Here is a 15,210-nt window from a genome sequence, read left to right on the forward strand (position 1 = left end):
GCAGACGTTTGGGTGTACTGTTCTCGACTGTTAATCCTTATCTGGATTCAGTTCTCCCCCTCCCGCGTGAAGCGCGGAAGTTTTGGCGTTTCATTAAATTATGAGAAAAAGCAGACGTTTGGGTGTACTTTTCTCGACTGTTAATCCTTGTCTGAATTCAGTTTCTCCCCCTCCCGCGTGAAGCGCGGAAGTTTTGACGTTTCATTAAATTATGAGAAAAAGCAGACGTTTGGTTGTACTGTTCTCGACTCTTAATCCTTATCTGGATTCAATTCTCCCCCTCCCGCGCGGAGCGTGAAAGTTTTGGCGTTTTATTAAATTATTTGAGAAAGTAGACGATTCGTTAAACCGTGCTCGACCGTAAATCCTTGTCTAAATTCAGTTTCTCCCCTCCCGCGCAAAGCTCGGAAGCTTTGACTTTTCATTAAATTATGAGAAAAAAGCAGACGTTTGGGTGTACTGTTCTCGACTCTTAATCCTTATCTGGATTCAGTTCTCCCCCTCCCGCTTGAAGCGCGGAAGTTTTGGCGTTTCATTAAATTATGAGAAAAAGCAGACGTTTGGGTGTACTGTTCTCGACTGTTAATCCTTGTCTGAATTCAGTTTCTCCCCCTCTCGCGCAAAGCGCTGAAGCTTTAACGATTCATTAAATTATGAGAAAAAGTAGACGTTTGGGTGTACTGTTGTCGACTGTTTATCCTTGTCTGAATTCAGTTTCTCCCCCTCCCGCGCAAAGCGCTGAAGCTTTAACGATTCATTAAATTATGAGAAAAAGTTACCGTTTGGGTGTACTGTTCTCGACTGTTTATCCTTGTCTGAATTCAGTTTCTCCCCTACCCGCGCAAAACGCGGAAGTTTTGACGTTTCATAAAGTTATGAGAAGAAGCAGACGTTTGGGTGTACTGTTCTCGACTCTTAATCATTATCTGGATTCAGTTCTCCCCACACGTATCAGCACGGCTCGCGGTATGCACGCGCGTCTCGACATTACCAGGGCGCTGACATTTTGCCTGACTGCGCGTACCTTGACCGCTAGCTGGCGGTGTGCTTTTTCGGGCGATTTAAATTTTTACGATACATCGCTAAGGTAAACAAAGACGATGCCTCTCCTTTCGCGGGCCTATGAAGTCATAACAAGGTCACCTTCATGATACATTGTCAAAATATGAAAAATCAATAATGCCCCGCCCATCTGAGATATACGTCGACCGGCTTTGCGTTTGTAGAGCCGGCCTCTTCCTCCCCCTTACGTACGTGTGTGACTGAGTCAGTATTTACAGTTATTTTGATACAATATTTACACATCATTTTCAGACCAAATTCACACCCATTTTAGAACAAAATACAATTTTTTTTTTGGTGCTCTGTGTAGTTTTTGTGTTTTTTAGGTCATTATCTATAACTTTCTCATTTAGTTTTACAAGTCTCGTTGGGCAGATTTTTTTTTAAATTCAATTTGAATATTAGCATGTCTGGCACTCCCACTGGCAGTGCTAGGGCGAACTGTGCACAAACCAATGGCAGTACGTGTGCAGGGCCAGGGGGGCTGGATTTGCACTCGCAATGCCTCCAGATGTTCTGTAGAATTTGTGGAGGGAAGTTTAAGAGTAATTCTGGAGGAAGTAGGACATTTAGGGAGAAAATTCATCCTTGTCAAGGATACAAAGATCAGTTAAAAGAAATTCTTGGAGTCGATGTAGAATGCGATCACAATGATATTAATCCGCCCTCAATGTGCCAATCATGCTACTGTCAGATCATGATCCATAAGAAAAAACCCAATATCGAAAACGTCAAACAGTGGGCTGCCCACCCTAGGATTGGAATATGTGATATTTGTCACACCCAGAAGTCTGGAAAACCTGGCCGTAAAAAGAAGAAACCAAATATGGGTGCAAAAAACCTCCCAAAATCCTTCACTGAAACTACTTCTAGCATCAAACCCCTCATCGACAATACCAAGTACACAGTAATCTGCAAGAGTTGTTCAAACCCAATAGACATCACAAACATATCACAGCATACATGCACTCATACAGATACAGTTGATCACGATCATACATATGTAATATCACATAACCTGACGAGTCTGACGAACTCAGAGAGGGAAAGAATTGCAAAAGAGGTGGTCCAGGAGAAAATTAAGGAGTCTCCTGATGGAGCGACCATCATCCTGACAGGAGGGAAAAGAACACAGGTGCGCAATGATTTTTTTTATTTTTTTTTTTTGTAGCTTAGACAATTATGATGTGTTTATATGAAGAGGCTAAGCTCATGACAAAATCAAATAATTTATTAGTACTGTAGTCAAGCTTGATTTGCATATGCCACAAATTCCCCAAGCAATATGATATAGATACAAAGCATAAATATTTTCAATATATCTCTCAATCGTTTTCTAGGAAAACAAATGCTAAGTAGAATAACATAACGTTGATGAGCTCCACCATGTGGTATAAAGACTGTTGAGTGAGAGGAGATATAGGATATATTTAGAACAGGAATAGTGGAGAGGAGAGATAGAACGATAGGACTAGTGCATAACTTTGATTTGATTCTCCATAAATGAAATAGAGTTTGTTTATCCGAAAATGAAATAAGGTTTATTAATCAATTTGTTCATCATAACCTTTGGAATAACGAGCAGCCTCTTTTAAAAAAAATATTAACCAGGAATATTGTCTTATAGATATGTTAAACTAGTGCTTATTTTCGTTATTAATAGGCCGTGTTGTTGAGGTACTGATATCACTATTGTTGTAACCAATATTAATATTTATATAATGAACATATAGTAATAATAATTAACGTTAATATAGCACATCATACATAAAGTTTGTTAGCACTTTATATAAAACATTTAAAAAATGAACATAGATTAACTGAACAACTTAAAGAATAACGATTTTACTTCACCATTCATTTTTTTTTTAAAGGAACTCTGCTTTACATTGGTACAATACAATAAAAATCGTTTCCATCTTTTATAACTGAAGGACATCTGTACTCGGAAAATAGATCTTCCGCGCAAGCCGTCATCAATGGTGAAAGCAAGGACAAAGAGATCAAGAGATGAGTGCATGAGGGATGTCCACCTGTTAACACATATGGAAGACCAGGAGGAGCAGGAGGAACAAGAGGAATGCAGCAGCTTGTACCTAGACAATCAGGACATAAGTGACCTCAAGTCCATGATGGGAATTTCTTGGCGAAAGCTCGGAAAGCTGAAAAAGTAAGGAAAAACCTAAAGTAAAAGAGTAAGGTCCTTTAACGTGAAATAATAAACGAAATCAATCTGACAACATATCTATTATACACATATATATATATATATTTGTTTGCAGTTGGCTTCTGCAAAGGAAAGTGAAGTCTGCAGGAGAGAAAGCGGTGAGGACCCTCCACAAGACCATTTTAGATGGTAAACTCCAAGCGATCCTCCTGCCTTTGCAGCACTGGGAGGATACAATCTGCCAGATCAGACCATCTCCTTTCATAAGTGTGCAAAATCTACCTGATATGGTGATGACGCTACTTGATGAATATGATGAGTAAGTTTAAATCATTTAAACCTAGAGCAAAAGCCTGTTTAATGATAACAGATATAAAATTATATAATACTACTAGATGAGGGCTACCCTCAGCATACAGGTGTACACTCCATCCAGTGCCTTTAAAAATTATATATTATACAAAAATATACTTCAGTGTATGCATGTATGAATGACTCTATCATTTCCTACACAGACTTGGTGAGCTCACCTTTCATGACGGAATGCTGGAAGAAATTTGGGTGAAGATCGGCGGTGATAAGGGTGGAGATACCTTCAAGCTTATGCTCCAGATCGCGAATCTGTCGCATCCTAATAGCCTCAGAGCCACTAACATCATTGGCTTGTTTCCTGGCAAGGACACACCATTCAACTTGGATGTAACACTGTCAACCCTTGTTGAGCAGATAGATGTCCTGCAGAAAGCAAAATGGAGGTAAATATGTTTGAATTTGTGTTAATTCATAATTTAGATATTTTAGAGACACTGTATCCATCAATGACGTAACATTGACAAAATTCACAAGTTTACATGCATGTCATCAAAAAGTCAACACTGTGCTGAAATATACCTTTCATGTTTTTATTGTCTTCTCAGAGGAAAGGCCATACGCTGTTTCTTCTTTGGGGATTATGAGTATCTCTGCAGGACGTACGGTCTCTCTGGTCCAAGTGGTGTGTATTTTTTCTCTCTGTTCAGTTGAATATAATAATCAAGTAAGAATTATGTGCATGATGTGAAATGTAATGTTTCTATTGTGTGTCTATGAACAGGGAGACACTGCTGCCTCTACTGTGTTGCCACCAAGACAGAGATGGCAACTCCATTAGCAAGCAGAGGCCGACTGCCAGAGAGAACATTAGACACCCTGAAGGAGTCACTGGCCAAGTACAAACACTCCAACGTCGCCAAAGAATCAAACAATGCGATCAGGCCACCCCAATTCAACATTCCCATCAATCAGGTTAGTATTATCTATTTCGTTTTTACCTGTAACAAAATTAGATTCAATGACTTCTGTTGCAACCTGTCCTGTAAGTATGTACGTTCCCAATGTTAGTTTACCATACATAAAACATTTTACTATTTGACTTTTAGGTGTGCCCACCCGGCCTCCACTTCTCACTGGGGATCTACAATAAACACTACAAGAGTATGGAAATGGCTTGTCACGAGCTCGATTTGAAGGCGGCCTCTCTTCCACATACACTCACAACACGCCTCGAAGTTGCAGCATGCAAACAGAAACACCTGCAATGTATAGCTCAGAAGGAAGAGGAGCGACAGGACATATTGGATCAGCATATGTACCTGTCCATGGCATATCCGGACTCACAACCAGCAGCGCTGTTGTTGGAAACAGCAGAGGACATCCAGAAGGAGATAACAAACCTGGTAATTATTTTTTAAAGTTCCATTGTTCAAGAGCCTATTTCATTGAGTATCAGATAGCTTTGTATGCTTGTAAATATTATGATTGTAAGTGTTTTTATCCGACTGCATTAATTCTCTTACAGAAAGCAGAGGTGAAGAAGCTCCCTGACCTGAAGGTTGGTGAAGGACCCATAGCCCAGTCACTGGATGAAGTTCTTAAAAGTATTAGTGTCCAGAGACAAGCTTTCCATGGGAAGAGCTTCGTGGGGAACCACGTACACAAGTGTCTAAAGGTAAATTATAAAAGAAATATAGAAATTCAATAGGTGTACACTGTAAAGCTTGAATCAATGTTTATATAATGAGAATCAAATTGTGCTTTTAAAAATTCTGATCTTTTATGGTTGCGTTTATTTTATCAATGTACATAATTTAGAATTTGCTACAAAATGTTACAACTGGTGCAAGATTAAAACATTGTATAAAAGTTGAAAATCCATTTTCATATACCAATATGTTAATAAAGATATACAGCTAAAATTTCTAAAGCCATGCTCGTCATCAGCAGCCAGGACATGGCATTACATACCTGTTGCCTTTAATCTGTTTCTGAATCAAAGTAGTACAGTCCACTCCCGTTATAACGAGCACGGATGCAACAAGATTTTGTTAAAACAAGGTCATTGGCTTGGTCCTGAGCATCTCGTTATAACGGGAGTGGACTGAATAACTACTTGATCCTGGCCGTACAGATTCAACAACCAAATCTTGCATTTGTGTATCTGGCCCTTCTGTCTGATCTTCTGTATAGAAGCAGTTGAAAATATTTGTCTGCATCTGTAGCAATAAGATTTTAAAAAGGAGGGGGGGGGGTACAATACAGGCATAAGTTTGGTGTCACTTGTCTAAGAAGCATACTTACCCTCTCTATTTTCAGGAGGAAAACATCAGGAAAATAACAAACACCATAGTTCAAACAGCAGATGAGGTGTGTCCGGCCCTGCATAATGAAGCGCTAAGTATAGCGCATCGTTATAGTGAGTGTTTCAAGCTCTATGGATCTTGCGATCATCTCTTCAACAGAGGAGACTTCCTGACACCCGAACACATTCATATGCTGGGTAAGAAAAGGCTTAGTTATTACGATAGCATTAATTTTTTTTGTCAGATTACACCCCAATCTGTTAACTGACATTAAAGTTTAAAGTAATCTAAAATTGCTTTATTTATGGTTTGACATTAAAATGTTATTTCTTTTTATCACTGTCTTCATACAGATGATGCCATCAGAGAGTATATGACCTTCGTCCGAACTACCTTCCCATCCGAGTCCATCACACCGAAGATGCACCTGTTGGAGGACCATACTGTGCCATGGTTCGAGCTATGGGGAGCTGGACTCGCGCTCATGGGGGAGCAGGGAGGAGAAGGTATGCACGCGCATCTAAACCGAATCCGTGAACATCTACGGTGCTACTCCCTGACGGATGATCTCCAACTACATCTACGCTCCGTGGAGGAGCAATGGGTCCATGCGAATCCCAAGTCATACCATAGAAATAAGAACAATTAAACCTATCGCAAATTACAATGAATAGAAGACAGGTATGAATCTCATCTTCACTGGTCTTAAAACCTCTAATATCAGGGTTCTCAATAATCAAATTGTCAGTATGTACTTCCAATTGTTACCACGTTGTAATTGTACATGTGTCAATATTATTAAAAGTACTGTTTACACAATGAGGAAATTTACCTTAATAGGTTAGCTTTCACTAACTGGAGCTAGCTGCTTGCATCTTCACACCAATGGCGGAGGAGTTGTTGTACTTCTCATGCTGTTGAACTTGAAGTAAGTCGAACTGTGTAAAGAGTATGTAATCATATGTAAATAATCTGAAAAGCTTTGATGCTTGAGAATAAAGCAGAATTGTACAGTACTCAATCTTGTTGTTCTCGTTATTTTTTACTCCACATATATAGCGAATAGTAAAAACTTTTATTTACAGGTAATCAAACAAGGGATCCCATTAATATTTATTGAATGATTTTGATGATTGCTTTGTGGTCTCGAGACACCACCTGCCAGAACAATTCATCGCTGGTTTCTTGAACCGACGCACTTTCATATGGGCTTAACAATTGCTCATTTACACCGGTTCACAAAACCAGCAACAAATTCTTAACATAGACATGCATATTGCAAGGTTTGTGAGAATGCGATGTGTTGATGTTTGGGACAGTATTATCGTGCATGAATGTTAACAATTGAAAAAAAGTCTATCTGGGTCACATATGGGGCCCTTTAATATAACAGCACATAGTTTTGTGCAATTCAATTCAATAAAGACTTTGTACTTTTTGCAATTATACAAGTAGGTCTAGATTACATTAACCCTTGCTCGATATACTCTAGACCTCTACATTATGATACAACATATATTATAGATCTACATAGGGCCTACATCATACATGTAATCTACTTTTACTTTTTAGATTATAATAATTATCATTTAGGGTCTAAATTAAATGATTCTAAGACAAAGGTATGCATAAGTACATAACTCATAACTCTTTCATGGTTTTATTGTTGGGGGGGGGGGGGGGTGGGGGGGGGGGATAATAATGAAATATTTTCTAAATTGGGATTATTGGGCAGACCCCCCCCCCCCCCCCAACATCCACTCTCCAGCCACGGCCAAGGTCAAGTTTGGTTTAATCACAATAAACAAAATCAATTAGATTCTACACGCTCTTGATCTATGCCAAATTCTGTTGCACACATGAAAAATAAATTTTTAAACTGTAACAAAAGTTACACCTGGCTCAGCTTCAGTTAATAACATAACACACATCACTCATCAGGCGATAAAAAATTTCCCCTGACCATGCTCAAGATCTATTTGATTTTCTTTTAATCTAATAGAAAAAAAATCTTGTGACATGTGCATATCTAAAAACAACATTCTAAAGAAACATAATCTAAAAATGTCATGATAAAATTCAATTCGAGCGATTTTTAATATTTTTTTAAACTTGTGTTTATGCTTCCAAATGTGCGCAAGACACATTTATCTGCATGTGGGATTGTTCACACAACGGTAGGGTGGCGTTACACTACCCTGACCGAAGCGGGCTACACGTGTTCGCGTACACGCTAAATATATAAATCAGCTGCTTTGTTGCATCTTCAAACTCAGTTTAGTATTTGTTTCACGTTATAAATCTGCAAAACTAGGTAATCAAATCATCAGAAATATCATAATAAATTGTATGATAACTATCAATTCTCGTATCTTGCTCCATATTCAATAATGTACTACGATTTCGGGTGAAAGGTGTGAAATTAGGAGAAATTGGAAAAAATTACCTTATCTTTGAGGACTCGTAGCTTAAAATCTGCCCAACGAGACTTGTAAAACCAAATGATCAATTTGAGGAGAAAATGATGAGCAATCAAAATATATACATGAGATCATTAAAAAAAATTGTATTTTATCGCCATGACAACTTAAAAAAAACCTTGAATTTTAAGTGTCGTAAAGTGACAAATAAGGTCATTTTCAGATCGCATTTGGAATATTTTGGCAAAAACAAATATGGACAAATAATATAGTTTTGGAACGAGCTTGATTAACTGAACCTAGAGGTACAATCAAAAATCCTGGTTATCGATTCGACAGTTGTTCAGGGGGGAATGAATATGCATGAGATGAGAAGAGAAAAAGAACGTATTCACGCACAGAAATGTGAAATTTAGTGCGCAAAATGGCCGCGCCCATCTAATACCGACCGTGCCGATACGTGCCCAGAAGAAAGAAGACAAATTGCTGTACCGTGCTCGACTCTCCTTGTCTTAATTCAGTTTCTCCCCTTTGACGTTTCATTAAATTATGAGAAAAAGCAGACGTTTGGGTGTACTGTTCTTGACTCTTAATCCTTATCTGGATTCAGTTTTCCCCCTCCCGCGCAAAGCGCGGAAGCTTTGACATTTCATTAAATTATGAGAAAAAGCAGACGTTTGGGTGTACTGTTCTTGACTCTTAATCCTTATCTGGATTCAGTTCTCCCCATCTCGGGAGAAGCGCGAAAGTTTTGGCGTTTTATTTAATTATTAGAGAAAGAAGACAAATTGCTGTACCGTGCTCGACTCTCTTAGTCCTTGTCTTAATTCATTTTCTTCCCCTCCCGCGCAAAGCGCGAAAGTTTTGGCGTTTCATTAAATTATTATAAAAAGAAGACCATTCGTTAAACCGTTTTCGATTCTTAAAGCCCTATTTATCTAAATTCAGTTCTCCCCCTCCCGCGTGAAGCCTGGAAGTTTTGGCGTTTCATCATATTATTATGAAAAGGAGACGATTTGCTGTACCGTTATCGACTGTTAATCCTTGTCTGAATTCAGTTTCTCCCCCTCCCGCGCAAAGCGCGGAAGCTTTGACGTTTCATTAAATTATGAGAAAAAGCAGACGTTTGGGTGTACTGTTCTTGACTCTTAATCCTTATCTGGATTCAGTTCTTTCCATCTCGGGAGAAGCGCGAACGTTTTGGCGTTTTATTTAATTATTAGAGAAAGAAGACGAATTGCTGTACCGTGCTCGACTCTCTTAGTCCTTGTCTTAATTCAGTTTCTTCCCCTCCCGCGCAAAGCGCAAAAGTTTTGGCGTTTCATTAAATTATTATGAAAAGAAGACGTTTAGGTGTACTGTTCTTGACTCTTAATCCTTATCTGGATTCAGTTCTCCCCCTCACGCGTGACGCGCGAAAGTTATGGCGTTTCATTAAATTATGAGAAAAAGCAGACGTTTGGGTGTACTGTTCTCGACTCTTAATCCTTATCTGGATTCAGTTCTCCCCCTCCCGCGTGAAGCGCGGAAGTTTTGGCGTTTCATTAAATTATGAGAAAAAGCAGACGTTTGGGTGTACTTTTCTCGACTGTTAATCCTTGTCTGAATTCAGTTTCTCCCCCTCCCGCGTGAAGCGCGGAAGTTTTGACGTTTCATTAAATTATGAGAAAAAGCAGACGTTTGGTTGTACTGTTCTCGACTCTTAATCCTTATCTGGATTCAGTTCTCCCCCTCCCGCTTGAAGCGCGGAAGTTTTGGCGTTTCATTAAATTATGAGAAAAAGCAGACGTTTGGGTGTACTGTTCTCGACTGTTAATCCTTGTCTGAATTCAGTTTCTCCCCCTCTCGCGCAAAGCGCTGAAGCTTTAACGATTCATTAAATTATGAGAAAAAGTAGACGTTTGGGTGTACTGTTGTCGACTGTTTATCCTTGTCTGAATTCAGTTTCTCCCCCTCCCGCGCAAAGCGCTGAAGCTTTAACGATTCATTAAATTATGAGAAAAAGTTACCGTTTGGGTGTACTGTTCTCGACTGTTTATCCTTGTCTGAATTCAGTTTCTCCCCTACCCGCGCAAAACGCGGAAGTTTTGACGTTTCATAAAGTTATGAGAAGAAGCAGACGTTTGGGTGTACTGTTCTTGACTCTTAATCATTATCTGGATTCAGTTCTCCCCAGAAGAAAGAAGACAAATTGCTGTACCGTGCTCGACTCTCCTTGTCTTAATTCAGTTTCTCCCCTTTGACGTTTCATTAAATTATGAGAAAAAGCAGACGTTTGGGTGTACTGTTCTTGACTCTTAATCCTTATCTGGATTCAGTTTTCCCCCTCCCGCGCAAAGCGCGGAAGCTTTGACATTTCATAAAGTTATGAGAAAAAGCAGACGTTTGGGTGTACTGTTCTTGACTCTTAATCCTTATCTGGATTCAGTTCTCCCCATCTCGGGAGAAGCGCGAAAGTTTTGGCGTTTTATTTAATTATTAGAGAAAGAAGACGAATTGCTGTACCGTGCTCGACTCTCTTAGTCCTTGTCTTAATTCATTTTCTTCCCCTCCCGCGCAAAGCGCGAAAGTTTTGGCGTTTCATTAAATTATTATAAAAAGAAGACCATTCGTTAAACCGTTTTCGATTCTTAAAGCCCTATTTATCTAAATTCAGTTCTCCCCCTCCCGCGTGAAGCCTGGAAGTTTTGGCGTTTCATCATATTATTATGAAAAGGAGACGATTTGCTGTACCGTTATCGACTGTTAATCCTTGTCTGAATTCAGTTTCTCCCCCTCCCGCGCAAAGCGCGGAAGCTTTGACGTTTCATTAAATTATGAGAAAAAGCAGACGTTTGGGTGTACTGTTCTTGACTCTTAATCCTTATCTGGATTCAGTTCTTTCCATCTCGCGCGAAGCGCGAAAGTTTTGGCGTTTTATTTAATTATTAGAGAAAGAAGACGAATTGCTGTACCGTGCTCAACTCTCTTAGTCCTTGTCTTAATTCAGTTTCTCCCCCTCCCGCGCAAAGCGCGGAAGCTTTGACGTTTCATTAAATTATGAGAAAAAGCAGACGTTTGGGTGTACTGTTCTCGACTCTTAATCCTTATCTGGATTCAGTTCTCCCCATCTCGGGAGAAGCGCGAAAGTTTTGGCGTTTTATTTAATTATTAGAGAAAGAAGACGAATTGCTGTACCGTGCTCGACTCTCTTAGTCCTTGTCTTAATTCACGTTCTCCCCCTCCTGCGCAAAGCGCGGAAGCTTTGACGCTTCATTAAATTATGAGAAAAAGCAGACAATTGGGTGTACTGTTCTCGACTTTTAATCCTTGTCTGAATTCAGTTTCTCCCCCTCCCGCGCAAAGCGCTGAAGCTTTGACGTTCCATTAAATTATGAGAAAAAGCAGACGTTTGGGTGTACTGTTCTCGACTGTTAATCCTTATCTGGATTTAGATCTCCCCCTCCCGCGTGAAGCGCTGATTTTTTGTCGTTTCATTAAATTATGAGAAAAAGAAGACGATTTGCCGTACCGTTGTCGACTGTTAATCCTTGTCTGAATTCAGTTTCTCCCCCTCCCGCGCAAAGCGTAGAAGCTTTGACGTTTCATGAAGTTATGAGAAAAAGCAGACGTTTTGGGTGTATTGTTCTCGACCCTTATTCCTTATCTGGATTCAGTTCTACCCCTCCCGCGCGAAGCGCGAAAGCTTCGGCGTTTTATTAAATTATTAGAGAAAGTAGAACATTCGTTGAACCGTGCTCGACTCTCTTAATCCTTGTTTGAATTCAGTTTCTCCCTCTCCTTTTTTTTTATTAAATTTTTAGAGAAAGTAGACGATTTGTTGCACCGTTTTCGATTCTTAAAGCCCTATTTATCTAAATTCAGTTACCTCCTTCCCGCGCGAAGCGCGAAAAAGCTTAGACGTTTGATTTAATTATGAGAAAAAGCAGACGTTTGGGTGTACTGTTCTCGACTCTTAATCCTTATCTGGTTTCAGTTCTCCCCCTCCCGCGCAAACCGCGGAAGTTTTGACATTTCATGAAGTTATGAAAAAAAGCAGACGTTTGGGTGTACTGTTCTCGACTCTTAATCATTATCTGGATTTAGTTCTCGCCATCTCGCGCGAAGCGCGAAAGTTTTGGCGTTTTATTTAATTATTAGAGAAAGAAGACGAATTGCTGTACCGTGCTCGACTCTCTTAGTCCTTGTCTTAATTCAGTTTCTCCCCTTTGACGTTTCATTAAATTATGAGAAAAAGCAGACGTTTGGGTGTACTGTTCTTGACTCTTAATCCTTATCTGGATTCAGTTTTCCCCCTCCCGCGCAAAGCGCGGAAGCTTTGACATTTCATAAAGTTATGAGAAAAAGCAGACGTTTGGGTGTAGTGTTCTCGACTCTTAATCCTTATCTACATTCAGTTCTCCCTTTCTCGCGAGGAGCGCGAAAGTTTTGGCGTTTTATTTAATTATTAGAGAAAGAAGACGAATTGCTGTACCGTGCTTGACTCTCTTAGTCCTTGTCTTAATTCAGTTTCTCCCCCTCCCGCGCAAAGCGCGAAAGTTTTGGCGTTTCATTAAATTATTATAAAAAGAAGACGATTCTTAAAGCCCTATTTATCTAAATTCAGTTCTCCCCCTCCCGCGTGAAGCGTGGAAGTTTTGGCGTTTCATCAAATTATTATAAAAAGGAGACGATTTGCTGTACCGTTCTCGACTGTTAATCCTTGCCTGAATTCAGTTTCTCCCCCTCCCGCGCAAAGCGCGGAAGCTTTGACGTTTCATTAAATTATGAGAAAAAGCAGACGTTTGGGTGTACTGTTCTTGACTCTTAATCCTTATCTGGATTCAGTTCTTTCCATCTCGCGCGAAGCGCGAAATTTTTGGCGTTTTATTTAATTATTAGAAAAAAAAGACGAATTGCTGTACCGTGCTCAACTCTCTTAGTCCTTGTCTTAATTCAGTTTCTCCCCCTCTCGCGCAAAGCGCGGAAGCTTTTACCTTTCATTAAATTATGAGAAAAAGCAGACGTTTGGGTGTACTGTTCTCGACTCTTAATCCTTATCTGGATTCAGTTCTCCCCCTCCCGCGTGAAGCGCGGAAGTTTTGGCGTTTCATTAAATTATGAGAAAAAGCAGACGTTTGGGTGTACTGTTCTCGACTCTTAATCCTTGTCTGAATTCAGTTTCTCCCCCTCCCGCGCAAAGCGCTGAAGCTTTAACGATTCATTAAATTATGAGAAAAAGTAGACGTTTGGGTGTACTGTTCTCGACTGTTTATCCTTGTCTGAATTCAGTTTCTCCCCCTCCCGCGCAAAGCGCTGAATCTTTAACGATTCATTAAATTATGAGAAAAAGTAGACGTTTGGGTGTACTGTTCTCGACTGTTTATCCTTGTCTGAATTCAGTTTCTCCCCTACCCGCGCAAAACGCGGAAGTTTTGACGTTTCATAAAGTTATGAGAAGAAGCAGACGTTTGGGTATACTGTTCTCGACTCTTAATCATTATCTGGATTCAGTTCTCCCCAGAAGAAAGAAGACAAATTGCTGTACCGTGCTCGACTCTCCTTGTGTTAATTCAGTTTCTCCCCTTTGACGTTTCATTAAATTATGAGAAAAAGCAGACGTTTGGGTGTACTGTTCTCGACTGTTAATCCTTGTCTGAATTCAGTTTCTCCCCCTCTCGCGCAAAGCGCTGAAGCTTTAACGATTCATTAAATTATGAGAAAAAGTAGACGTTTGGGTGTACTGTTGTCGACTGTTTATCCTTGTCTAAATTCAGTTTCTCCCCCTCCCGCGCAAAGCGCTGAATCTTAAACGATTCATTAAATTATGAGAAAAAGTAGACGTTTGGGTGTACTGTTCTCGACTGTTTATCCTTGTCTGAATTCAGTTTCTCCCCTACCCGCGCAAAACGCGGAAGTTTTGACGTTTCAGAAAGTTATGAGAAGAAGCAGACGTTTGGGTAAACTGTTCTCGACTCTTAATCATTATCTTGATTCAGTTCTCCCCAGAAGAAAGAAGACAAATTGCTGTACCGTGCTCGACTCTCCTCGTCTTAATTCAGTTTCTCCCCTTTGACGTTTCATTAAATTATGAGAGAAAGCAGACGTTTGGGTGTACTGTTCTTGACTCTTAATCCTTATCTGGATTCAGTTTTCCCCCTCCCGCGCAAAGCGCGGAAGCTTTGACATTTCATAAAGTTATGAGAAAAAGCAGACGTTTGGGTGTAGTGTTCTCGACTCTTAATCCTTATGTACATTCAGTTCTCCCTATCTCGCGAGAAGCGCGGAAGTTTTGGCGTTTTATTTAATTATTGGAGAAAGAAGACGAATTGCTGTACCGTGCTCGACTCTCTTAGTCCTTGTCTTAATTCAGTTTCTCCCCCTCCCGCGCAAAGCGCGGAAGCTTTGACGTTTCATTAAATTATGAGAAAAAGCAGACGTTTGGGTGTACTGTTCTTGACTCTTAATCCTTATCTGGATTCAGTTCTCCCCATCTCGGGAGAAGCGCGAAAGTTTTGGCGTTTTATTTAATTATTAGAGAAAGAAGACGAATTGCTGTACCGTGCTCGACTATCTTAGTCCTTGTCTTAATTCATTTTTTTCCCCTCCCGCGCAAAGCGCGAAAGTTTTGGCGTTTCATTAAATTATTATAAAAAGAAGACCATTCGTTAAACCGTTTTCGATTCTTAAAGCCCTATTTATCTAAATTCAGTTCTCCCCCTCCCGCGTGAAGCCTGGAAGTTTTGGCGTTTCATAATATTATTATGAAAAGGAGACGATTTGCTGTACCGTTATCGACTGTTAATCCTTGTCTGAATTCAGTTTCTCCCCCTCCCGCGCAAAGCGCGGAAGCTTTGACGTTTCATGAAGTTATGAGAAAAAGCAGACGTTCGGGTGTACTATTCTCGACTCTTGATCCTTATCTGGATTCAGTTCCCCCCTCCCGCGAGAAGCGCGAAAGTTT

General features: G+C 40.0%; 1 protein-coding gene across 2 annotated transcripts; it reads left to right on the plus strand.

The window, feature by feature from the left end:
- Window positions 1-948: 948 nt before the first annotated feature.
- Window positions 949-6,863, plus strand: LOC100891379. 2 transcript variants are annotated; one of them, XM_030994202.1, is made up of 10 exons: window positions 949-2,197; window positions 2,997-3,232; window positions 3,345-3,548; window positions 3,745-3,984; window positions 4,147-4,223; window positions 4,323-4,513; window positions 4,648-4,944; window positions 5,067-5,216; window positions 5,861-6,044; window positions 6,201-6,863. In XM_030994202.1, the coding sequence occupies exons 1-10, from the start codon at window positions 1,469-1,471 to the stop codon at window positions 6,494-6,496; spliced, it is 2,604 nt and encodes an 867-aa protein (XP_030850062.1). In that variant the 5' UTR covers window positions 949-1,468; the 3' UTR covers window positions 6,497-6,863. The 2 variants fall into 2 exon arrangements, with proteins under 2 accessions (XP_030850062.1, XP_030850068.1); XM_030994208.1 differs by lacking the exon at window positions 3,345-3,548.
- The last annotated feature ends 8,347 nt before the right edge of the window (window positions 6,864-15,210 follow it).

This window comes from Strongylocentrotus purpuratus, unplaced genomic scaffold (assembly GCF_000002235.5).
Source record: "Strongylocentrotus purpuratus isolate Spur 01 unplaced genomic scaffold, Spur_5.0 spur5_contig_850, whole genome shotgun sequence".
In the NCBI taxonomy this organism is placed as follows: Eukaryota; Metazoa; Echinodermata; class Echinoidea; order Camarodonta; family Strongylocentrotidae; genus Strongylocentrotus; species Strongylocentrotus purpuratus.